At 40.3% G+C, this 27,655-nt stretch overlaps 1 protein-coding gene across 3 annotated transcripts in view; it reads right to left on the reverse strand.

Annotated features, from left to right (window-relative positions):
* Positions 1 to 27,655, reverse strand: part of LOC102199674 (microtubule-associated serine/threonine-protein kinase 1-like) — a 49,317-nt gene that overhangs the window by 17,261 nt on the left and 4,401 nt on the right. The window contains exons 2-8 of one of the 3 annotated variants that reach the window (XM_013912097.1): positions 22,965 to 22,993; positions 10,242 to 10,336; positions 8,519 to 8,594; positions 5,590 to 5,662; positions 2,536 to 2,696; positions 1,386 to 1,461; positions 482 to 691 (exon numbers count right to left, since the gene is read on the reverse strand). In XM_013912097.1, coding sequence (XP_013767551.1) covers positions 482 to 691; positions 1,386 to 1,461; positions 2,536 to 2,696; positions 5,590 to 5,662; positions 8,519 to 8,594; positions 10,242 to 10,336; positions 22,965 to 22,993 — 720 coding nt within the window. Of the gene's footprint in view, positions 1 to 481; positions 692 to 1,385; positions 1,462 to 2,535; positions 2,697 to 5,589; positions 5,663 to 8,518; positions 8,595 to 10,241; positions 10,337 to 19,603; positions 19,749 to 22,964; positions 22,997 to 27,655 lie in introns of those variants that run through there. The other 2 variants (XM_013912096.1, XM_013912098.1) reach the window with 2 other exon arrangements.

A 27,655-nucleotide genomic window follows, 5' to 3' on the forward strand; every position in this document is an offset into this window, starting at 1 on the left:
AAAAAATATAACTTTTTCTACTCAGATTTTATGTTTTTTGTCTGATTTTAGATCAATTGTGTTAATACAGTATGTCAAAATGAAAACATAACTGTAAATTCAGACACGTGAGGTTGTGCTGAAAAGGATGATACCAAACAAGGCAAAGTAAATAGTTTTTAAAGGTAAACCTTTTCCAGTGAAGAGGAGCAGTTAAGTTGTCTGGTTGCAAAAAGAAGTCCCATTGAGTAAAGAAAATGGGCCTTAGTAAATACTTTCTTGATGAATTTGTGGTCTTAATCTCCAACTTCAAGTCTTATTAAATCCAGCATGATGTTCATTTTGTAAATTATGGTCCTATTTAGTAGGAAATGATTTAGTGTGTGGCTACAATGTGACAGACAAGTTGCTACTTATGAGTGCGCAGCGTTCCTCGGTTTCTCGGTCAAACCCAGGGACGTCCAGTTTCAAAAAAACAAGATGGCGATTGCCAAAAACTCACATCATGAAGCAGCTTTTCCAGATTCTCCTGTAGCTCGAAGAAGTACACAGAGGTGATGAGGCCTTCGCGAGCTTTGGCCAGGCAGTCTCTGGCCAGCTCTGCTATCTGATGGTGGATGAAGCTGAGGACTCCATCGGCCAGCGGAAGAACACTTTCAGGCAAGTAAGCCTGGATGAACTCAGCCAGCCTCCCCTCCATCTGAGCCGTGGCCTGGTGGGGGACAAGGTGGCGTAAGAAGACAGCAGAGGAGATTAGGTTTAGGAAAAGATTTATTTTCTTAGCTCGGCCGGATTTATGCGAGAGAAAGTTCAGGAAGCCGTTTCATTTGCCATTCAGACAGCGTGGCTCTGCTGATTTAGTCAGACTTCAGCACAATGTCTTTTTCTTTTTTTCATTTCACTTGTGTGAGAACAAGCCCAAAGAGCTTTTACCGCAGATGAACTCTAAACTATAATGCTCAATTTCCTATGGTTTGATTTTTATCACTGTCAAAGCTTTCAGCTTCTTTCCTTTTGATACCGACCTCACCGACCGGCTTTATTTCACTGTTCATAACTGGAGCGGTATTTTTACATGCACTGAATAAACGTAATATTCACACTGACGGGGTGAATGGAGCTTGGCACGTTCTCATAATCTTGTTTGCTATGGTTTAGCAGCCCACATGGTTACGGTTCTTTCCCAGTTTTTTGGATGCAGGATATAAAACATTTGCATACACAGATCTCTGATAATGTTTAATCACAAACTGCAGAGCTTTGACTGTTTTTAATTAGTAACTGAGCACCGAAAAGGCTCCAAAAGTTTACTATTGTGTGCATTTAAACAGAATATGATGTTATCGTGAAGGCTCTTTGCAAGTCTCTGTGTGTATGTTGTGTTAGTGTGTGTGTGTGTGTTTAACCTTTGGAAAACGCTCTTTGTACACGTGGTTCATCATGACTATCTCGTTATCGTAGCAGGAGGAGGAGCGTCCTGGGCTGCAGAGGGACACAGGGGAAAAATTCAGCTTTTCCAAAGCAAGGGCTGAAAACTGTTATATAATGAGATCAATGCTATAATCGACATATCTGAAATACATTTAAAATAGGCTTCAAGACGCACTGTAAAATGAAAAAAAAAGTAGATAGTTTTCAATAAATGGGAGTGATTGGAACTAAAGTAATTATTCACACCAAAAGACAAAATTCAATCATAGTTTTCAAAATTATTTGTGTTGACTATACATGAAAGTTAACTAAGACATTACTGACATTTTGTTTTTTATAGAGGTGTTTTGCCCATAAACTGTTGGCATTTCAATACTCTAATAACTAATCAATACTAAAAGACAGTACTGGTTTAAATAAGCATTTACTTGATGACTTTACTGAGGTTTAATGTACTCGTACTTCCGTGTCATGCTGCTTTCTTTTTATGTATTTTGGATGCAAGTATTGTACTCTGAACTCCGTACTATTTATCTTAAAGCTTTGGATTATCAGGATTATTGAATTATTATAAATCCATTTAAAAGTATTTAAATCCCCAGCTGCAACAATAATGAGATCTACATGTTAATAAATCATAATTATCATCTGTTACTGTCATGTATCAAATTCTGAAAAGTGTAATTTGACACAAAAGTACTTTTACTTACTTTATTTACTTTGAGTATATTGTGATTATATAACCTATGCATTATTAATCTACTCCAGTAGGATTATCATTTGTATACTTCATCCAAAAAGCTTAATTTTTTTAAACTATCCAACAAAAGATCACTTTTTACATAAAAATTATAACAGGTCATGAGCCTAAAACTGATGTTTTCTGCATGGATTTTATGTCCAATTAAAAATATTCTGACTTGTGATCCTATATAAGCTAAAATATTTTTTTTATTGGTTAAAGGCCTCTTTAACGATAAAAACAAAGATGTTACATAAAAGCAGTAAGATCAACCACTGGTGACCCGGCAAATCTGCTTTTAAGTAGTGCCTCTGAAAAGAGGACAGTGCGCTGGGCAGCAGACGCTGCTGTTTAATCTCATGAGCGCCGCTACTGTGTCTAACCTGAGGCTGCGGGAGCGAGGGCGCATGTGGGGAGAGCAGCGGCCCCCATCGTCATCCATGATGCTCTCTGTGCTGCCAAAGTGCTTGGATAAGAAGTGGAGCTCATCCATGGTGGGCTGGAAGGGCAGCTGGTGCAGTCGCTCCTGAGAAGAGCTGGAGGACTGGAAGAGGGAGAAGAGGAAGGGAGCCAAGAGGGTGGAGGAGGAAGAGGAAGCAGACGGTGAAGGGGAGAGAATTAAGATGATGGAGGAGGGGGGTGGGATGGCAGATGAGAAAGGGAAGTAGGCGTGTTGGAAGGATCAAATAGAGAAAGTGCCAGAAAATTAACGACAAAACTCCACCAAATGACGTCCAGCAACTGCAGAAGATAACGATCTGAAAGCTAAATTATTAAAGTGTTTGACAGTCTACAGCTGTTATTCCTCATGGATCCAGACAGTGTGACGACAAACCAGGAACTGAAAGATAATGACGCCTCAGGGCCAGACCTTAAATCCATCTGTCAGTAAAACTTTGTCTCCTATTTCCTTTGCCTCAAACAGGGACAATGAGACCTCTTACATTTCTAAGTGAAAAGAGTGAAGTAAGGATGCAGATTCCTCCCTTTGTTTATTTTATGTGTGGATGTCAAGATTTTTTCCTCTATCTTGGTAGAGTTGCATATTATTTTCCCAGAGAGCATCTGCTGAACTGATCCAGCTGTTACTTATATTTCTGTTCAAGTGTGTGTCTTTTTGGCTACAGTCTGATGAGCACAAACTGGGTCTTCTTCTCTCCTTGTTCACTGGTTTTTCCAAGTATACGGGGAATTCTTGGAAAATGGTTAGGAATACACCTTTGGGGCCCAAAATTTAAAATTCTTGCAAACAAGATGAAATAGAGCATCATGATCAGCGTGATCTTTCCACAAAGCTATAATCTGGTAACGCTGTCGGCAAGAAAATGACTCCATTCAGTATTTATGAATTTGTGGTATGATGTGAGAGAATTACTTTAAATAGAGCAGAGACTGAGGGGCCAGCTCAGTGTGATTCATAACATTCACAGCCTTTTGTTTAATGTACTATTGTTGTGTTTCTATTCATAGTATCTGGCTTATTTTGGTCTCTGATTAAATTAGCGTGGAACCGCATGTGCTCTATCTCGTGTAGACGTCTCTTCACTACACCACGTGTCTCATCGCTCTCGTCCCAACCGGCTTGGCGATCGTCACTTTCCCCTCTTGCTCTCTTCCCTTCATCCATCTAAGCCTCCATCCACAGCCAGATGGAGAGAACAACCAGGCCCCTGATATCACTGTTATGCAACACGTCATGCTGAAGGACAGGCAGGGGAAGAAGTAGAAGTGACGAGCTGGAGATGGATACATTTTAATTGTTATCTTAAAGTGAAAATGTATATTCAGCTAATACAAACTGGCTTTTATAGATATATCTAACATGCTACATGGGGAAAGTTCTGGTATGCTGAAAGGGTCGATAATCATTATAATTATGGTTAATCATCATATAGCTGTGGGGACAGGTCTGATCAATAAGCCCACCCCTCAAGTAATTTAGAAGGAATACAAATTTTGCATTGCTATAATAAGGAACCATAAGGATCTTTCCAAAATAATCATCAGTAAATGTCATCATAAAGAGTGCATCTAAAAGTATCCCCTATAATAACTAGTATTGGTTCTATAATTCCCTGCACTGCTGTTCTGCTAGCTGTCTGTCCAGATGGTGTTGCGCTATCCTAACAAGACTTATTACTTGATTTTTTTCAGACACGTGACCACTAACTGTGTGACGATAACTTGTCTTTTTGACGTGTGACAATCACGGTGACAGTGTAGTAGTAAATAGGCCTGGAGACCGGTCCATCTCATCTGGCAATCACCGGTCATGAGAGAGAAGCGCACGTTCCCTAGACTTGGCAAAGGTTGGCAAAACCGAATCCTTGTGATTGCTTTGGTGTTTGGCATATTTACATAGTTTAAATGGAAGTGACGCCGGCCAACTACTTTCCATAAAAATTGCAACTCAAACCCTTCAAATTAAAAGCGCAACTTTTAAATTGAAGATAGGAAACACTTCCAACTAACTGAGAAGGACACATTTTTCACAAGCAATCGATTGCTGAATCACCTCCAGTACGGTGAACAACTCAATATGCACATGACGTGAGAAACCTCAGTAGACTAATTATATCAAAGACTGTATTGCTTTCTATTTGACTTGAATAAAATGTATCAAAATGTAAAATCCAAAGCAGGAACATATACCAATGTCTTGCTTTGCCTAAAATAAGGACCTGTAACAGTGCCCATAAGCTTTTCAAGGACAGGACAGCATTGTTGGTACTTGAAGTCTGAATTGCCAGAAAAAGACGTCCATGTATCATTTCACACCAGAACTAATTTCATAGAGGGAAAACAAACAGATTTGGTATAAACAGACTAATCAGTGCTAATCAACCCATTAATTATTAGCTACTTATAAGTTATATCAAAAGTTTATTAGCTACACAGTAACCCAGCAGCCAACAATTTACATTTAAGCTAATGCTTATGGGGTTACAACCAAATTGTGATGTAAAAGGAGCCTTCAAAGATAATGTTGGTACTCTTCATGTTCCAAATACTTAGAAATAAGTTATCAAATGAATTTTATTTAACGCTATATAATGGGGCATATTTACAGAGTTTTTCATACAGTAGACTAGGAGTGCAAATTGCTTCAGCGATGTTTTACTTGGAGTTTCGTGACCTTAGTTTTATAGTGAAGCTATATGACTTCTTATGGATATCCAATACTTTTGACTGTTTTACATTCTAAATTATCGTGACTCGTGCTGAGAGGCAACGTCCTGCAAATATTGCTCCTCGTCTACGCTTTAACTTCGACTATGTTGGTTTTAACTAGTGTATTTTTTGACTGGCAACTGAAAGGATTGCTTAAATTGAGTTGTTCGCATACGCATAACTGCAAAAATACGCTCTAGCATAGCTGCTCCCCTACACACACGTTTATGATCAATACAGTGAAAAAGTGGTGATGAATATTTTACCGTGGAGCTGGGAGTGTTGGTACCATATCCAGAAGAGGGCAACGACGCTAAAGACCATCGTCGTCCATCGGCCCTGCAGAATGGCAAACACAAATTGCACTTCATTTAATACCCACTGCACTGTAGTGCTATAAAATCAATATCACATAAGCTTCTCTGTTGTTTATTATTGATTTGACAAAAATCAAGATAATGAACCTGAAAGCCCAGCTAACCTAATTTCATTAACTACAAAGAGAAGTTTTAATTCAGCTGAAAAAAATCATGTTCTAGTGAGTTGCATTGTGACTCTGTAACTCAGATTCACAGTGAGAGGCAGGCAGACAGATCTGATAAATAAGGACAGAGGCTTTATAGGAGCCTCGACTTCCAACATGAGAGAGAGACGGAAGTAAATAACAGCCTAATTGGCCGCCTACATACATCTCTGCTGTTTGAACACGAGAGTGTGGATGGAGCCTCGTTGTTTTTAATACATACATACTATTACCTGATCATTATTCATAAACACAGCTGTAGTCACTCTAGCTTCTCTTAAACACACCTTTCAAGCTTCAGCAGAGTCTCATCATTGCTGCCTTTTGTATGGATTTCAAAATTCTCCTTTAAAGTTCTTTTGTGTTTAGGAAGTTAGCTAGTTAATGGCCAGTGCAATAATAACGATGTATAAAGCACACAAAAAGGAAACACAGTGGATGACGTGAGGCGTTGTATTTAGTGTAAGGTAAATAAGGATTGTTTTGACCTATAAATAATAAAAAGCTATTCAAGTAGGGTGTAAGAAGGAAAATATGCAACTGGAAATGAGCGTGACAGCTCCCCTTTATGAAAAGATAAAAGTGGCTGATTGTCTATGGTATGAGCACCTGCTGTTTAAAGTTGTGGAAACGAAGCAAACCCTGAGAGCGAGCTCAAGCACTTAACTCATGTCTGCCTGTAGCATAAATGCAGCCATAAAAAGTGCATCTTGTAAATGCTGCACCTAAATCCCAGCTACACCCCCTGTCTGCATCGATCCCCGAGTTATTATAGTTTCATATTTTCTACTTTTATTTCATTTCTTTTTGTTCTGTATTCAGTTAAGTTTGAGTTAGTGTCCAGAGTGGGTTAGCTCGCTTCGGTTTAGGTTTTTTGAAAATGTCCAAGATCTAGGAACGTTAGTGCAGACGTCCAAAGTCGGAATAAATACATCCATCAAAGCCTCATCAGGCAAGCTGTATTTACATATTTTTAGCAAATTAACAAATACTAAAACTAAGGATACTTTTTAATATTTTAGTTATTATTTTAGTTTAGCTAGTTCTTCAAGTCTTCGGCTTCCTCCCACAGTCCAAAGACATGCAGTTAGTGGGGACAGGTTAATTGATCAATCTAAATTGCCCATTGCCCATAGTGAATTTGAGTGCAAATGGTTGTCTGGTGAACCAGTCCAGGGTGTACCCCGCCTCTCGCCCTATCACTGCTGGGATAGGCTCCAGCTCCCCCCGCGACCCTGGATGGATGGATAGTTCTCCAAGTTCATAAAATAGTTAGCTAGTTTATATTTTTTCAAAAGTCACATTTTTATTTTAATTTCAGCTAACTACATTTCCCCCCATAACTAGTGTTAGTTTTTAGTGAAGTTTTAGTTAGCTATAATAACCTGGACTGTCCACCATGGGGCCTGACAGCCTGTAGCTGCTTTACTCTAAGACTTTGAAATACCTGATCTCAGGACCATAAACTCTCCTTCTATTTTTAAATCACATTTCAAAACCCATCTTCACATTCAGACTTCACACCCTTCATTATAACATAATTAAACAGCATTGTAGCCCATTGTTATCTTGATCAGTTTTAATCTGTGTTTTTGTTTGTTTCTTGTGTATGCAAGTTGAAATTACTGCACCAATATGAGGCGACATTGAGGGACTCGAAAGGGGCCTATAAATAAAATGTAGTATTATTATTATTGTCACTTCCCACTCTGGGACAACTCACAGCTCACAGGTTTAATAGTTCACTCAGTGCACTACAATACATAGTTAGCATTTTGATATTAAATATTTATACATATTACCAGATAATACTTACAACCATAGAATATATCTAACGCTTTTCACACAATGCAGATTAGAGAGCTACAGTTGAAGACATATTTTCAAAATTAACAACTATTTTTGAAGCTTATGGCAAAAACAAATTACCACAAAAAAGCAGTATCAAATTACAGACTGTAGTGAACATGATCCACTTAAAGTATTTTTCTGTAGGACGATGTGATTCGTGACTAAAAGCATGCAGACATTTGAGCATTAAAATGAAACGTGATGCCATGAATCTGCTTCTAATCCTCTTATAACCTGCCATAAGATTTCTGAATGTGACTACATGGATGCAGCCGTTGTTTCATGGCTCAAGGCCAAACAACTTATTTTCTGGACCTGCGCCTCCCGAGAAAAAAAGGGCCTTCTTCTCTAAACTGTTGTGTTTGAAGTGAACTAGTGTTTATAATATTGTTACACGCTGTCTTTAGCCTAAAGACAAAAGCAACCACGTGAAGGCCTAAATCTAAAATCTATTAACATGAACAGATGTAGATGTGTGACACAGGCAACAAGCGTGACTAAACAGAGAGGAGCTGTGAATGTAATGGCCTGGCCCTGTCATACATGAGTCACCCTGTTACGCTGCGAGAACCTGTGAGTGCAGCGAGAGGCTCTCCAGAATGTGTGAGATCTCTCTCAACAACACATCTGCACCTCTTGTTCCACTGGAGCTCACACCTGCTCGGTGTCTCTCCCCTCTGTGACCTTTGCCTCACACCGACTCTTCTTATCTGTCTCTATCTCACTTTCTATCCCTCTCACACCTCTTGTGCAAATATGGCCGAGAGTAAACAGGTGCAATCACAGTCAGTGTGTAGTCTGCAGTGCCGGGAAGCAGTCACCTTCTGGAGGAGGCGAATGAGAAGTGGGCTGGGTTGCTGGGAGAGAAGTTTCGTGGGCTGTCCAGTGGGCTGCTTCCTGGTGGGACAACAAGACATGCATTGAGAATGAGACACGAAAGAACGGCACGAGTGTAGGAGAAGGTCAAAGTGGTAGTATGTCATGCCACTGTGCCTTTTATCCTGTGGCCAAGTCCCAACAGGAAATCCAGTGACGTGCTGTGAGGTTCAGACGCAGAGCTGTCTCCCACTGCTCCTTTAGTTCAATATCACAGCATAACTACTCATAATAAGTAGGCAACGCTTTTAGGAGTAAACCGATTTAAAACTTAATGTAAACTAAGATTTTTTTCTTAAACCTAAGGGCCTATCTTTGATCTTTAGTGAAACTCGACAGGGAACAAATGCGAGTTACATATATATCCAAATTTCAAAAATATTTCAGACAAAAACAGAATCAACCTCATATGGGAGCTGTGTTTTCACATTCAGCTCAGTAAACTTTGAGATCATTGTTGGAAATATACTGCTTTTTGTTGTTTTCTTGCTATGATGACGTGTTTAGTTTGCCATGAAGACGGAAAACATAAGGAAACAACTCGTCTAGAGAATTAAATGTGTAACTTCTTTACACTGACACCAAGTGGAAGTTAATTGATCTGGGACACTAAAGATCAAAATGGTACGTTGGCCCTGAGAGGCCAAACGGACTGCAACTTAAGAAAACACCAGCAATAAGAAAAACGCTGCAAAAGCACACAAAACACAACAGAAATAGGAAAAAAGAAAACACAGGATGTGTTAGCCTAACTATTAGCCTAAAAAATCCGTCATCAGTATTATATGAATCATGATAAAACACATCTAGCTTGTTTTGGGTTCCTGCAACTGGTCTGTCGGGTTATTGTCTCCCCAGAAACACTTCCCTAGTGCCTTTGGAAATCTGTTTTTTCCTATTTCCGTTGTGTTTTATGTGCTTTTGAAGCGTTTTTCTTATTGTTGGTGTTTTCTTAAGTTGCAGTCTGTTTGGCCTCTCAGGGCCACCGTAAAATGGGCTTGATTTCACCCTACATGTAAAATTACCATGACAACTTCAAAGGCTAATCATTTCACCTATTGACTGTATATAAAAAGTAGACATAAGCTCAGTGACATCAACATTAATTTATAAAATCGAGTTTTGAAGTCTGAACATTACCAGTTTTGGCCTTCATATCTGTCTGTTTGTTTTTTTAAAGTAAATTTAGATAACACAGATGAGTGATAAAATTATGAGCTAATGCTAGCAAGCTTAGTTAGCAAGATGCATAAATTAAATGGGAGTAGCATGCAGACACAAAAACAATAATTATTTCTTCGTTTTAAACCACAAACAGTAGCAGGAATTAATCATTCTTATTTCTTCTGTAAAGCTGGACATGTTAACACAGAAGACTTTGACAACTGACTTGCTTTTGGCGCTGGCCTTAAGTGGACTTTATATTAAGCTAAGCTATCCTGTTACTAGCTCTAACTTAATTTTAACCATACAGACATGAGAGAGGGATCGATCTTCTAACTCTCTGCAGTGAAGTGAAAAAGAATAAAACTAAGAAACTGTAAACACATGATGAACCAGTAGAATAACCCTTTTTTGAGAGGTCGGAATATCTTCACCTATATTTTTGATCAAAATCAATTAAAATCAAGCTCACAGGGGAGGCGTTAGGGCTTTTGTTGTACATACCGAGGTGTCCAGGGAGGGGCAGAGGGGAGTGAGGCCGAGGGAGCGTGGGGGACGTGGTCGTCAGGATCAGACTTTTTCTGTTGCTTGTACGACAGCTGTTGAGAAAAAGAAGATGTAAATGTACTCACATCCACATTACCACAACAGAGTTGTGACTAAGCACTGTGTCTGTGCATAAATATATGCATGCACAGCTGTAAGTGTGGATGGAAGAGAGGCGGACACGTGAAGCAGCTCACTGCAGGGGCGCGACGGCGATACAGAGAATTCAATTTCCTCAGCCATCCATCCCTGTCTGCCTCCCCTCAGCTAAGATAAGAAAGGAGGAGAGAGAGAGAGGGAGGGATTGCCAAAGTTGGAAGAGAGAGAGAGAGAGAGAGGCAACAAGCATGATAAGAAGAGAGGATTTAGGTGATATTTCTAAAAAAAAAATTTTTTAAAAACTGGAGAGAGAAATACTGCAAAAATGTCCACTTTTATGACCTCAGCTTACTACGGGTCTCTTAATAGCAGTCACTACCACACTGACTCATTTCAAACCTGCCTGTGGGTTCCTCATGTCACACATGATATCATTATCTCTAACTCTGCCATTAGGCAGTAAACAGAGCAAGTTGTTTGCTTTCACTAGATCCACTTACTTTGTCACAATCACACCGGAGCAGAGTAATTTAATTCTGACAAACACAAACCAAACAAACAAAAAAAAAGCAATGTGCTTTTCAAGGTGGCATGAGCATGGGGCATGAATAAATGCAAATAAATACAACTGGGAACAAAACGCAAGCAGCACCATCTCATCTCTGCTGCTGCCAGATAAAGAGGAGAGCCGGTCTCCCCTCTCTTCCCTTTCAGCCCGCTGTCACATGGGGTCACATGTGAGGAGGAGAGGTGTCGCCTCTTCTCCCCCTCTCTCTCTCTCACACACACACACACACACATATATATGCAGATATAAGTGTGATATAAATATATAAAGCAAAAACAGCACCTTAATAAAGCAGCATTAGCAGGGTCACAGACTCAGAATGACTTTAGAATTTTTCCAGTTTTCATTATTGATGAAATCATTCATTGCAGTTTATTTATAAACATAAATGGTGTCATATCTGATAACTGGTGATGTCAGAATGAGGTCACACAGGACTGTGACAGTATCTTTTCTGGTCACAACACTTAGTGATTGATTTCCATCCATGCATCCATCCAACTTCCATCTTTTCTGATTTGCTGGGTTATATGAATAGTACACTCAAGATGGAGAACCAGAGGGCCTTAATTCAGCCCTAATCTCCCCGAAATAAATGTAAAGTTGAACCACTATATTTGTACAAAAATCAGACCCATGATTCGTTTCAGTTGCATTAATGTCACTGACAATAAAGTGATACTGTAGTGTGGCACTATAGTTATTATTATCCTTGCTGTATAGGTTGGTCCAAACCTATTACTTACTGTAATAGATAACCATAGGTATACAATAGGTAACAGGAAGGTTCCAGCACTTTCTGTGAGTCTATGCAAGAGGAAGCTTTAACATCTGCACAACCAACCCCACAAACACAATATGTGAAAGCCCTCCAAACCCTAGGAATATTATCACCCAACCATACTGAATGATTAAATAAAATAGAAGCTTTATCTTTGCTAATGTGTTTATGAATACAAATTACAATCGTATTTATTTTGGTACACAACTTTATGGAGGCAGTGCATGCAGTGGGGGTCTGGGCTAATTTTATAGAAAATCCAATCTCACTTATGTTATATGGCCAATGAACGACCATTCATTTCATCCACAATAAACTTGGTGTGTGTACTGCTGGGAAACCTGAGTGATTGGAGTGTCGGGTTTAAGGTCATTTGGATGAAGGGCAGGCTCATTTTGCTAGCAGATAGCAGACTGATATAAATCTAAAAAGCTGCCTTGATTTGAACTCATAAATTTCCATCTACTGTCAAGCTGTCAAGTGACAGTTTTCAGTGTTGGACTTTTATGTAAAGCCAAGCCTAACCTGCGCAGAATTAACGATAAGGAGCTGTGACTGCATGTTTGTCCATTCCTGGTGACACTCTCCACATTCCTAAGTGGATCTGCTGACATCAGGCATCCTTCCACTGCTACAGTGACTTTGCAGAATACATTATTTGCTCATCTTGAATAAACATATTTATATTCATTCAGTTTAGTTAAGTCTGATGGTGACTCTGCGATATGTCTCTGTAGAGTAATGTAAAAGGCTCACATTTCTGAGCAAGCTCCATCTTATCTCACCTATCTGTTTTCATTACCTGAATGCTGATCGATCAGCTGTGTAAGTAGCTTCTCGGATATTGATCACATATGCCAATAGACTGAATTGATAACCGCTATTTTGCCATTTCACACTTTCTAACCTGGACTGATTGTATCTCGATAATCACATTAAAGCTCTCGCTGTGACACACACCGTGACCTTGAGCTGATCCCAGCAAGGGACCATCTCAGCGAGTGCATGCATGTATTTTAAGTCAAACCCAGTGTATGATTATAGTTTCAGGCTTTCATTAAGATGATTGCTACAAGATTAATATAAAGACAAACTCGGCAGCAGGACTGCACATGGTTAATGAATTCTCAGTGCTGCAGGAAATCAATGGAGGCTGGGTGTAAACACACAGCACTTGGCCTTGAGCTTCTTCTGGTAGAGTTCATGAAATAAATGCTTTAAGCATGCAGAACCTTATTTAATACACATCCAGCGATTCTGTTTTGTGGCATTGCTTATGCAGAAAACAGAGGCTTTTTTTTCCCATTCCTGGATGGTCAATCAGGATCAAAGAGGGGTGGGAGGAAAGGGTGAGGTGCACTCCAATACACTTAGCAAATATGGGCTGCACTAGCCAGTGGCTCAAGAGAGGGTGGAGGGGAGGGGGTGGTTAAGGAATGGATGCTGCAGCAAGAAAGGAGATGCACAGAGCGAGAGAGAGAGAGATGGAGGGGCTAGCTGGAACAAGCATGACATTAAAGTAAAATAAGGGAAAGGGAACGCCTCGGGAAACGAGTTGACTGCAAATTCAATAGAAGAAAAACAAGAGTTAGATGCAGGGAGGGTTGAAAGGGCTCACAGGGGTGCTCATTACCCACACACATGGTAGATATGACCCAGTTTTTTTAAACCATTTTACACACACACATACACAGTCTACATATATTCGTAGCATGAACAGAGCACGTGAGGAACATTGTGAGCAGATCATACAGAATAGTGTGACAAAACCAAACAAACAAACACTCTCTATCCACCGCTGCTTCATATTGATGAAACCACACCATTCGTATGAGATTCTACAAATGTTAGATAGAAGCAGATCTGAGGCGCTGGTGAAGAAGAAGACAGTCCAGAAAAGTCAGGATTTAAGTGGTAGAGGAATGTATTGCTGATGAAGCGCTAGGGAGAGCTAACCTTTAGAGCATTAGGAGGTAAATAATGAAGGGATGATTCAGAGAAAAGGAGGAAATGGGATGATGACATTTTATTTTTCTTTATGAACCATTTAATGGCTTAAGACAAATGAAGATTCAGATTTCTGTTACTAAGTTACTGAGGTTGTAGCTTTATAACTCTAGAGGGAATGTGGTGGAGAGGAGGGAGTCATGGTCACATGATGGGTTGTTGCTACGCAGCCTGCAGCAGAGAGATATAAGATAAGACCAAGTCGGGACCACAGAGAGGAAGAAGAAAAGGGGGGGAAAAGCCACTGAAGTTCACTGCTTTATGGTGAAGGGAGGGAGAGTGAAATAGTCTGGGCAAACAAAGAAGTAAGCTGTAAAAGGAAATTAAGCAATAGGGACTTAGTAATAAAAGTGGCCTTCCTAAAATGGTTGGAATGAAAATGATGAAACAGAAAGAGCTCTGTAACTTTTTTCCGCAGCACTATGAGGTGGGGGATAACTCAGGGGAGAGAACCACAACCTCACCACAAAAATATAAAGTAAATGTAAAAAATGAATAAAAATGTCATACATACAACCAAACCATATGTAACCGGTGTGTTTCTGCATTGTGTCTGACAAAGAAAGGTAAAAGACAGAAAGACCTCCAAGTAAATAACTAGCTCACTCCAGCTCCTCTCCCACAGGGGAATTGTAGAAAAGGGCTGCATTTATTTTTACATTAAACATAAAGTACGAACTTACATGGAAGATATTTGACATAAGATTAAAAAAAACTCAGACATACCTGACAAAGAAAGGTAAAAGAAAGAAAGACCTCCAAGTAAATAATTTGCTCGCTCCAGCTCCTCTGACCAAATACAAACAGTGGGGGAGAGGATTAGCTCAACCCACCACAACTCCCAAGCTAGCCAGAATTACATATTCATGCTAGCATTAACGGCGCCTAAAACACATTTGTGGCACACACATACTACACATTTCTAACATCTAACAAAAACAGGCACAATGATGACAATAAGATAAGATAAGATAAGATAAGATAAGATAAGATAAGATAAGATAAGACAATAATTGAACTAAAGACACACAATCAGAAATATCATGGTGGCTAAATATACATTATATGTGTGTTGTACAGTGTCTGGAAAGAAATGACACCAACCTCTTCCACAGGGGAATTGTAGAAAAGGGCAGAGGCCAAAAGGGTACACTGTATTTATAGGGTTGCACCAAAGAAGAAGAAGAACAATGATGAGGGGCTCCAACTGATAAAGAACATAACTACAGGCTTGAAGGTCCTAAAAATCAGGTATAAACTGGAAAATAAAATTTGTGTAATTATAACAATATGTAATTTATGGCCGGGTTACACATACAAGCAAATATAAAATGATTACAACATCTGGGAGGTGATCTCTCTATTGAAATACAAAATCTCACTGAGTAACTCTTAAAGCTTCTTCGTCTGGCTGCTGCTAACAAATGATTCGTGATAAATGACTCGGCTGAATCTGTGCCAAAGGAGGGTGAAACAGCAGGTTTTTGGTCTTCAAAGCTAATCTACAGAGAGCCGCTTCACTCCCTATTAATGCTGCTTTACAGCTACAGTGCACTTCTCTCATCACTAAACAGCTAATATTTCATATATCATGTATAATATATCATCTGCTTCCAGACAAGAGAAGCCAAAAGTAGACTCAAAAAGCGCTCTGAACGAATTTTAACCACATAAACATAGTTTTGTGACAGGGTAATCTATTTTCCCCATAAAACTAGCCTTCTGCTGATGCATGTCAGCCAACAAAACAAGCAGCTTGTTATGGTGACTCAAAGTGATTGTTCTCATATCGCTTATGTCAATCCTGACTGGTCCGTCTTTATAGAAAGGCATTTTTCTACATTTAAAGCAGCATAAAAAACCTTAAAATCAAACTATATCTACTATTTCAATCCAACATGTCCCTCATATGTTTATGGCCTGAGTAAATAATAAAGTCTTAGACAGAAAAATCAAACACTGTAGAGGAGGGCATGCTTTAAACTGGAGCTCCCTTGTGTCTGACTTACTGCTACTATGTGAGCGTGCATTTACAGCCACCCTTGCATGTAATGTCTGTTTAAAGAAAATGAATAATGGAAACAGTCAAAACACTTAACTCAAGGCTTCAAACTTCACTAACCAAGCTACGAAACAGGAAACTGAGATTGTGAATCCTTCCCTATTTAGACAGTGACTGAGATCCTGCCTGCGTTAGAGCAGATACACATACAGTTAAATCCAGTCCTTATAATTTATGTTCTTTTGTTAATTGCTATGGAAAAGTTGTAAGACATTCTATGACTTTATATAGTTACTAAATTATGACTGGAAAACCACCATTGGGTCAAAGGGGACTCGTGAAAATCAGACAGAAGAAGGAAAATTCCCACAACAAGGAGCTAGGAAATTGGTATTAAGTTACCATTAATCGTGATTCATTTAGCTGAGTAAGCAATTAATCCTATTATCTCTGCAGTAAGATTAGGGTATGACATCAGGCTTTATTAAATACAGTAGATAGAGTGGGTTTTGTGCAGGATATGGACAGAGTGTATTGATCGTTTTCCTCCATCTAAACTGTAAGTAGGTAGGTCTGGCAGTATTGTCCATTTGGCCACATGACCAGCAGTAAAAAGGCAAGGACAGACAGTAAAATGGTCATGGAGACAGCCTGGGGCAAAACACTGTCCTCACGCGGCTCCATCAAATCTCCACTCAGCTACACCAAGCATTGTGCTAAATGTCAAAAGCACTGCCTCATCGAATGCACCATGGCCAAGAGAAAAGTCAAACAGACACCATCATTCTTATTTTTCCCTTTTTTTCCATTTCTGGTTTTCCTCGGCTCTCCGGGGTCCCAAAGCTCCCTGACAGGAATTCAAAGCCCATCAGCAAGGATGAAACACTCTTATATATATATTTTTTGTTTTGTTTACTCTAACAGGTTCAAATCTTTTCTAGTCGGTCTGCAGTAGTACAGAGCAGCAGACAGGAGCAGGATCTATCAAGCAAGATTTCTGTAAGAGGAGCCCTGAGAGGGAGACAGTGGAGGGGGAAAAGGATCAAAGGCTGTAAGAGTCCCATTACTCTAACACTAAAGGAAAGAGTGCCCTTCACTGAAAGCAGGGCTTAATAGGAGATATACTTGTATGAGCTTGTAGGTATTGAACTTTAGGTTCCTCTTGGGGGTAAACTGCATCACTTAGTAGGACGCACGCTACAGTCAGACCCAGGTGCCTCAGCCTCCCACGGACCTCCTTTGGTTTGCACATAATTGGTTAAGTGACGCGTAATGGTTTATTTAGTTACAGAGGAGACGTGTTTATGAGGAGAAGATGGGGGTATGGCCGGCAGCATGGTGGTGTGTGGAGAGGACACAATATGTGTGTGTCTCAAAGCTGTGTAATGTGGACGCACATGCACCGGGTGTGATTATGTCTTTCTGTTTGTGAGAGCACCTGAGCCACAGCACCCGAGGTAAACATGCACAACACTCACCAATTACTGCACATCATCTCCACTCACTTCTCTCTGACCTCTAGCGCCTGATGCCTGTAACACTGGGTCTTGCTACACTACATATGTCAGGACAGTAATAAAAGTAATGGAGACCTTTTATATGAGAATACTTCAAACCGTAGATTCTTCATCTTTGGGGGCAGGAAAAGAAATTTTACAGAAACCTTGAGAGATCTGCTATGTCTGCATATGGCAGTTATATTATGGTTGGGCATTTCCAATGTGGGGAAGGGGTTTAGCTGTAGAGAAAGCATCCTGACTCCTGACATCCTAAAAATCACCCACTTAACCTATGTTCCCAAAACGCTGTGTCTAGCAGTCAAATGTTACGGGCACTATTACCATCACTGAGTAGAGAGAACAATACATTGTTACAATTCATGCACTGCACAAGTAAGTATACATAAGTGTACTACATAAAAAGAATATAAATCGACTATCACACCACACCGCTTTACATTACAGGGCCTTTATCATCACACAAAGAAGTCAGGTCCCCTAATGCAACCAACACATATTCTCACGTCCCCATGACATGAGAACAACACATGCACATAAACTTTGTTTATTATTATTTAAGATGTGTCAGAAAGTAAGCACGGGCCAAAATGTCCTCACTTTCCAAAAATGTCCCCACTTCCAAGGTCTAAAATGCAGGTCCCCACAAATGCAGCCATTCAAGTACACTTATACACACGTGAATAAAGAAAAACCAAAATTTCAATCTGAAGAAACTGTTTTTTCCTTACTTAACATGCCCCATGTACGACCAGAATAAGTGCATGACAGGGAGATGAAAAAGAAATAAAGAGCGAGTGAGAGAGGACAGTCAAAGCTAGTATGAATCTCTAACGCGCTCACGTAACCTTAGTGAGCTGGTCCCTAATGGACGAGCAGACACAGATATCACCCCAGGGCCCTGCATGCTATCTCAGTCTCTCCCCCTTTCACCTCTTGCACAACCTCTTTCTTTTTCAACCTCCATCGCTTTCCTTGTCTTAATCACCCAATGCCTTTCTTCCGTCTTTGCTGACTGGGATTTTCTTTCCGTATCTCGTTGCTTTAGTCCCTCAGAAATATGTTTTTAAGGGAAGTGTTTAAAAGTGTTGTGTTCCCTTCATTCTTCATTACCTAAATCCACGCGCTAGGCTTCAGTATCACTGCAGGAGTGTGGCAGATACTAAAATGGCGAGACTTTGGCATATTCCCATCTGTCTGCCTGTGCGTCTGGGCTCAGGTGGGCCATAGCAAGAGTCTATTCTCTTCTGTAATAGAAGCTATTTTAATCCCTGATCAGGAATGGAGAATAAAGTCACTAAGCGAGTCAGTATGACCTCCACTGCTGCTGTTACTAAAGAGAAAACCCCCAGTGCCCAAATGTCACCTCACTTTGTCAGGTTGTTGACAATGGAGTGATTAAAAGTATCTATTAAGCACGAGTTGTATTATGGCTCGGACTATTAATTCAGAAAATGTGATAATGACATTATTCTTTATAGTTGCACTTTTCAGCTGCTGTGTTTCACAATATAATTGCAGCTGAAATGAAAGTAAAAACGCCTGACAGGAAGTCAATATCTTACAAAGAACACTTTCCCCAAATAACCAACCCAGTCATCCAAGTCCAGAGAAATACCTCAGCATCGGTGAATCACAGTCTATAAAAATCCATTTTAAACGTAGGGTTCTGCTTGACTCATTTTTGGCTCATATAATTATTGACTGATTACTTCAAATGTGAATCGGTCTACTTGCTGTGCTTCTAGAAATGTCACTGTGATGAGTCACTGATGCAACTTTTCAACTTATCTTTTGCCAGGGTCTAAATCTTTAGTGAGGGCCTTATATACAATATATATGTCAAGATGTCAAAAGTCAGGATTCTTACTAACTTTTCATTTTCAGTAGATCCGTGATGCTTTGGCCATCCCCAACAAGAAGACAGATGCATTATTATTTTTTAATAATAATATTTCACTACTAGCTTTTCCTCAAAAGGCACAGATAAAAAAGTGAACGCATGTGTCAGGTCTCCGCTGAAGCAGCTGGATCGTTTTAGATGGTTCAGCATTAAATTAATTGGACTGATTATCACTTTAACAGCAAACCATAAAAGCATCTCATGCAACTTTTAATTTTTTACATTGCCTCTAATGGCAACATTTTATAAACTGAACTCCATGCAGGCTACCTTCAGTAAGAGCAGTTTTTAAATCAGAGTAGAGGTTATCTGTATACTGCAGAAACTGTAGGAAAGAGGAAAAAGGACAGAGGATCAGGAGATTAAACAGATAGCCGGTCCTACCACACCCTACATCACAGAAACTGAATCGTCTCTGCTCTGTCTCGAGCCTCTCGGTGTACCTTTTAGTGCGTCGGAACATATTGCTTGTATTTCGGTGTAGTTGAAAGCTGGGCGATGAGAAGTCAGAAAGCAGCAGGTCTCTGGCAAAATGCTATCGCAATGCAACGCATACTGTGGCTCCCACAACCTTTAGAGGTGCGCTGGTGTCTGTGTGTCTGGGCAAGTGTACAAGAGAACCAAAGGAGAGAGAGAGGGAGAGAGAGAGGGAGCACAGCACAGAGGGAGGGATGCAGGGAGGAAGGGTGGGTCTCTCTTTTAGAAAGGAACAACAAAAGGCGGCAGGGGATTATGGGTCATTTTCTCAAGGCTGAGGTGCCATAGTACACAATGTGGTTTTATGAGTTACTTGTGCTTCTGTTTTGTGTTTTCCTCTGAAGTCGATGCGAAATTAAAAGCTTTAACTGCAGGCTGTTTATTCCATGAATGAAGGAAGGAGAGTACAGGCAGGTTAATTTATCTCAGCAGCGCCTAAAGAAATGACCAAAGGACAAGGACATGTGGACAGTTACATAAGTAAAAAAACAATTTGAATGGGATCAAAAAGCGGAGCTAATGTTGATGTAGTATACCAGACGTGCATACACACACACAAACTATCAATGGCTGTGTTTACCCATGAATAGTTGCAGTAGGCAGATTGAATTTGAAGCCAACTCCAGTGAGCTCATCTATAATACATAGTGGGTTGGTGGTGTCCTGCAGAGGCAAATGGGATATGATGCAGAGGAGACAGTGACAGACTGAATTCAGATGGTAAAATAAGGGAGAGGAGGTGGAAAAGATGAGATGGTTGAAGAAAATGGTCTGGAAACAAACAGAGTCGGGAACAGGATCCCTGCCATCATTTCATGTGTGATTACCCATGGTGACTTGGGATGGTTTGAGTGTAGATGGGAGTGGGCACAAGAGACTGTTGACAGGTCAGTGCGACAATACATAAAAGATGATGTAACCACGGTGATAGCACCCACTGGTTTGTGGTTTCTCATTTTAAAGCTTTATAGTTTTCTATTTCTTTTGTTTTTTAGTTAAAGCTAGCCTGCTAACTCATCAGCTAGTACAAACTTCAGTAAGACACACAAAAAAATGCACAGGTGTGCTACACAGACACGAACACCTTCTAATTATTTATGTAATACAAAAAAATTACAAACCAGAATTTAATTCAGCAAAACCGAAACACAGACTTCTTGGACGGGCTCTTGGCAAAAATGTGACCCACATCTGCAGTTTTCTATGAGCCACATATGGCCTTGACTGATGGTGTTGACTCAGCTTGAGTCTGGCTGCCGCAACTCAGCTGCCAACTTACAATACGAGGGACAGATGTCAAGTATGTTGTGAAATTTGGGCCAAATCTGCCCCACCCAGAACCTGCCTTGCTGTGTGTCAAGCATGACTCATGACTTTCTGGCTTGCCCACGTAAACATTCACCACAGGCCCAAATATGTCTGCTACTGGGAAAGCAACCTATGTTATCTATCAGACACTTAAATTAATCAAAAATACACCAAAAAGCACCAACAACACAAATACAGTTGGATGGTCCAGTGACTGATTGTGTTGTGTTTTGTGCTCTTGGTGTTTCTCTGTCTAAGTATGCTTTTACTGTATTGGCAGTGTGTGTTTGGGATCACTGTCATACTGAAAGATGAAGCTGTTGCCAGTCAGACACTAATGGTACTGCATGTTGGATCATTTTTCATCACTTTTCTGCATTCAAAATTTCATCAGTTTTGAGAAGATCTTCCAACACAACTTACTGAAATGCAGCCCCAAACCATGACGGAGCCTCCATCATCCTGACCTCCTCTGTATATACTGACAATGATTTTAACCAAATGTGGATTCATCAGACCAGCCGTCACCGATTTTCCATCCAGTTGTTGTGTAATTTGCCAAATCTAAGCCCTTTCTTCCTATTTTCCTTTCTTAAAAATGGCTTTTGACAGCCATTCTACCTTTCTACTAGGATCATTTCTGATGATGCTTCATTGAACAGAAGATGGATCAACTGAAGTATCTCTCCAGTCCTGTGCTAGATTTGTTCCTATTTCTTAAGGACATGACTTTCAGACACTATTCGTTTAGTTTTTTTTGGCCTGTCACTTCTTTTCCACTCTATTTGTCCAGTTTCCTCAGATTTTTTTAAGGACACACTGCATCCCTTGTTCTTGGCTATTAGCATTTTGGGAACCAGCTTGCTGGTGCAGAAATACTATTTTATGCCTGCAGAGCTGTGTTATCTTCAGCATATTTTATATATTCAACTAAGAAAGAAATAGAAACAAATTATGTGCTTTTATGACAAGTTGTGACAAAATGGCTTGAATATTTTATATATTCAACTAAGAAAGAAATAGAAACAAATTATGTGCTTTTATGACAAGTTGTGACAAAATGGCTTTAAAATAGATTATCTGCTAAATTGTCTGTGATGTTTATTAGTGACTTAACAAACTTCTTCTAAAATCTCCTAAAAATGGTCAGATACAAGAACTGGACTGACAGTGAGTGAAAAAGTAGCCAATGAATCAAGAAAAACTTTGAACCTTCAGAAAGTGTGGAGACTACTCCACACTTCTCACAAGGAAAGGGTAGTCTGGACCGGTCCGAAAAAAAAAAATCATCAGCACAATGCTTAAACTTGTATTAACTATTTTTTTTATGTTTCTGTCACATAACAACTTTGAGCTGCTCCCTTCTCACAGGGGTTTGCCACAGCAGGTAGCCCTGCATATTTGATTTGCCAGACCTTTACATCGGATACCCTTCCTGACGCAAGCCCAAAAGTAATTTGTGTCTCCAGTGACCGTTTTCTCAAACAGGTCACTCGACACTGGTAAACCACCCTTGATTGAAAAGCTTTGGCTCTTTAACTGTAGTCCATTAAACAGTATAATATTTCAACCAAATACTTAATAAATGTGCCTACTTTATGCAGATAGCAAAAATTTGACAATTTGGAATAAGTTGGAGAATGCAGCATGGCTTTCAGCACCATGGACAGCGCCGGGAGCTCCCAACTGGCCTAATAAGGCTTCCACACACTCCAGCATTACTTCAGGAGACCTCATCCTCCTCTTTCACACAAGAAATCCACACTCCACACCCTAAGCACTACTGAAGCATCCTCATAGCTTTCAGACAGAATGTGAAAAGCATGCTTGTGATCCCAGAGAGCTTCCCAGCCTCATGTACGCTCGGGAAGAGAGGCTTTGATAAACAAGATGTACCGCAGCTTGGTATGATTGTTTTTTTGTCCATGAAGAACATTGTGCTTTCCCCAGGGAGTGGATGGGTGGTAGAGAGAGAGGATAGAGAGAAGAAAGGAAGGGTTAAACAAAGGTAACACTCACCTGCTGTTTTTGCGAGGCAGTGGCAAATCCTTCTGGTAGAAACACAAAGAAAAGGACAAAAAGAGAGATCAGGTACAGAAAATAGAAACATACTCTTTCTTATGAGATATTACGAAATTTGGGGAGAGCATAAGTAAAACATCACATGAGCACAGTAGCAGGCGCACCTTTTGAGCGTGTTCAGAAACATGGCTTGTTATTGTGGTAGGGGTTCACATCGGTTTCTATATCCTGAGTATAATAAAGCTCTGGTCCTGGAGAAGTTTGATAACAATTAGTTCATCACCTTATCCCGATTCATTTCATTTTGTGTGTGCATGTTTCAGAGTTAATTTTTGCCTGTGTTTTCAAACTACTCCTGCTATTTTCTGAAACTATGGCAACTGCTCCATCCCACCCTCCACCCCCCACCTCCCAGGTCCAGATGGACAGGAACACTGGGCTGAGACAGCAGCAGACACCAACTGCACCACACACAAAAAAAAAACCCCAGCATGAGCATAAGCAGATCTCACACCAGCACAGCCTGGATCTTTACAAACCCTTCACATGAAACTAGAGGAGGACAGAGAGGAGACGGAGAGTTTAAACAAGCGGCGGAGAGGTGGGTGAGAGGTGGATGGTACCGTGGGGAAACATGCTTTTATGCTTGCAACCTTATCTTGGAGTCTTCTGGCCTTCAGCTCTGTGTGTCTTTGTGTGCGTCATACAAGATATGGTGCTTGAGAGTCAGATATGAGATACTACTCAGTGTTTGGAAATGGATGCAATTAATGCATTAGCAGCTTCACACATGCTCCTGTCACACACAGGGTAAAGTTGTTAAGGTGCTGTTAGCATAAAATTGACCACCTGCTGACCACAGTCAATGTAATTATTGAGTTAACCTTCAAATAAAGGTTGAACGAATGGATGGGGATGTGCAGACCTGCTCCTACTGATATATGCCAGAACACATTTTTACATTGCTGCTGCCTGAGAGCCCCAGCCACTATTCACAAGGTTAAGCCTATGACACAGATGATAATTGTCAAGCCAAATGGAAAACTCTTAGTTAAACAGAGAGCACTAAACTGGTCCTCTCCTCATCTCAGGATCAGACGCACGATGCAGGCTGCACGGCTGTTCGACAGAATGTCCCGAGGGTTTACACGTTAACAAATCTGACTAAATATTCAGCTCATTGATCCCTTTTTCACTTTGTCCTTCATTGATCAGGCTAATTGACCCTGAGTTGTCAGATGAAAAGAGAGATGACTTACAAGAGCAAAAGGCATGAAGAACATCTGCGATGTGGGGGGTTACCTATACAGAGAAGCCCTAACTACACTTGACATCTAATGTTGCTGCAGAGTAGCAATTTAATCCAGAGGAAATGACCACATAAAAACTCTTTACAAGCTGCAAGGTGCTGTATTTTAGTGACAGTGAAGCTGAGTCCAGGGTCCACCAGTGTAATACCTTTTCCCTGGAGATTCAAAGTGGCAACGTAGATGCTAATCTCACGATTTAGGTCTGCTTTTTTATTCTAAGGTAAAATATCACCTTCAATTTTTGTGAAAATTTTCTGGATGGATTTGAATGACTTGGTGAGCCCTCATCAATTCTAATCACTTGTCTTTCATATAGTAACAGCATCATGTCAAAATTTAAACTGAGCAGAATTTAGCATGCTAATGCGCTAAGCTAAAACAATTAAGGCTTTGTCCATACTGGGAGGAAATAAAACGGATGGACATTAATGAACGTTCTGCAACTTCACACCCCAGCAGCATGAAGCATGTGAGGCATGAAATGAACTTTTCTTAGCTACCTGGTGAAGTGACTACCAATATACTGAATAATACTGTTGACTGACATATGGCTGATAGTAAATACATTACAGGGTGCCTAGGCAACCAGAATCTATAATGCCTGCAAAAGATTGTTTGGTAGCTTCACTTCGTGTGAAAAGCAGGTCGCTTCCAGTTTAGATGCAGCTTAACATATTAAACGTTTCACTTGCTAAACATCAGCCTGTTAGCATTATCACTGTTAGCATGTTAACGGGCGTCGACACAGGGGAGAACAGTATACGCCTGGATGTCAATGGAATTCAGTGACTTGTAGTGACAACTAACCTATAGTAAAGAAATAACCTATAGTAACAGTAAGTGGGTACTAAGGTCAAAATATTTCAACTTTGAGGTGAGTAATTCAAACAACTACAACGGCAGTAATGAAAACCATTATTTAAAATATCTTCATCTCCAAAATTTTATATTAGCCAAGCCGTCTAAAACTTTCCTCTCCAGCTACCTTAGAAGATTTCACCTTAAAGTTTTTCACATCTTAGAGGGAAGGGGTCCCTTTATACGATTTATTTGTAAGTAACTGCAAAGAATCATCTGATATTATACTGCATGCATGGAAGGCAGATTTGAAAGATGATTTACCTGATGAAGAATTGTTACAAGCATGTTTTAGTTCAGTCCCAAAGGTTAATCATATATTCTAAATTACTACATTATGAATGACTCAAATAGGCAAACAGACAAATAGACATGTTAGCTTAGTGCGCTAACTGAGCCAAATTTGCAGAGCTGGTGATGGCATGCCTAAGAGCAGAATAGCCCCTAAATCTCTTGATTTTCACTTAAGATAAATCAATGAATCACACTTTCTCAAAGTGACATCTTGAAATGTCAGTCCAAGACCCCAAAACAATCAGGTAACAATGATCTAGGTAGCAGCTGTGACTGACTAGGCCAGATCAGACCACCATCTTGCAGAAAATATAAATCCTCAAACAGGACGAGATGTAACATGCACAGGCTAAGAGTTTTATTTTCAAAATGTTTCAAACAAACACGTGCTCAGAATAGCTGAGAACGAATTAATTAACGAACCATTCAACAACGTATGACCTCAGTGTTCTCAGTGACATTCACTGCAGCAAATCACCAAAATGTTGCAAATTAGCTTGAACTATTTGTGGATAGTAGGGACGTCTGCTAAAGAAGCAGAAATAGTTTAGCAGCAACAAGAATAAAGTCCAAATGTAACAGAGGAGCAGAGAGGACTACACCTCTTTTGTTCAGGCATGCCTAGACAAAAAGAACCAGCTGGCACACTAAACAAAGTACAGCCATCTATTCATGTCTGAGAGAAAAAAAACTGGCACCATGAATATCTTTTGCTGCTTTTCAGAATTATACCTGGGAGTCCAAACTGTGGAGTGAATCTGCAGGTCTGTAGATGATAATTATTCAATCTTTGAATGAAACGGCCTTTATTAACCTCAGAAAATCCAATCAAATAGTTCTTTGTCACCTTCACTTACATTCCGTAATTCTTAGGCATTGCTGTCACATCGTATCTACCTGAATTCCCTTCTTAATCCTCAATTCCATTTTAATCTGTTAAAAGGTTACAAGGTGATGAATTGACTTCCTAATTCCAGTCTCTGCTTCATCAGTGACCAGTGTGCCAGAACACAAGCGCACCACTATGCTCCGAAATCGACCTGTGACTCCTAACTGCAGCATTTCCAGAAGATAATATGTTGTTAAGGAAACATGATCCTCACTCCGATCTGAAGCCTGTGCCTTAATTCTCCTGTGGCATAATTAGTTTGATGCAAGGCTTACTGCTCATTGCATGGTTGCATTTTCTACGTCAGAGGCTGATTTAAAAGCCACCATCCAGGGCTGATGTTCAAACTAAACGCTCCCCGAGTCCCGCTAATGAAGTCTGGCGGTGGTGGGCAGTGACTGACAACAGATGGGAGGCTCTGTCACAAACATGTCATGCTCACCAATCACAGATTAGAAAGCTACACAATCCCGTGCTGTATTTGCTGGCTTCTCAAACAGGAGCGACTACACTGTTATTATCCAGGTTTGGGTGCGTCCTCTAGGGAACGAAAGGGAAGTTTGAGCTTATGAATGACTGTCTGATCCCCTTTAGTCCCAGGATGTCACACAGTTGACAAGACAGTATGGGTCTGTGTTTCAGGACTTTGTATCCATGAATATTTAGATGCAGGGCAATTGTGCCACTGTCTTGTAATAACTGTGGTTTATGCACAATCATTTTGCATTTAGATTAATGCTGGGCTGTTTAATATCTAACCTGCAGATACAGTCCAGGCCTGTTTTATTGTTTTTTAAATTTCTCTGTGTTTTTCACAGCTCAGGGCTAAAATGTGCAGGAATGTTCAAATTTGTGTTCTTTTTTAAATTATGTTGGATGCTGCTGTTTCATTAAGCTACAGCCAGTCAGGGGCGAGCATCCTGATGCAGGCAGTAAACAACAAAGACTTGAAAGGCCAGTGAATTTTGTCTCCTGGTACACACACTGGCTGCTCATGTAACTCAGCCATAAAATATGCCTTTGCTGTAGTGTCCTTCAAGTCATATTGGCTGCACTACAATTTTTTTAAAGGCCTCAGTGATAATGAAATGGCATTAGTTGAGCCGCATGCCTGTAAAGCACATTGCTGCTCGGTGGGGATGCGCCAGCAAGTTCAATCATTTTGTAGACACTGCAAAGAAAAATGGTGGTGAGCCGGGCAGGGGAGGAACAACAGGGATCAATCAAGGGATGTCATGCTGCTAGGAGACAGTGCCCGGACCTGCCATTGTCTACAGCAGTGACTGACTCACAGATATGAGGCTGACAAAAAGGCAGAGCGGCTGAGGACGAGGCAT

Source organism: Pundamilia nyererei, unplaced genomic scaffold, assembly GCF_000239375.1.
Source record: "Pundamilia nyererei isolate P.nyererei 1_Seehausen unplaced genomic scaffold, PunNye1.0 scaffold00081, whole genome shotgun sequence".
Taxonomy (NCBI): Eukaryota; Metazoa; Chordata; class Actinopteri; order Cichliformes; family Cichlidae; genus Pundamilia; species Pundamilia nyererei.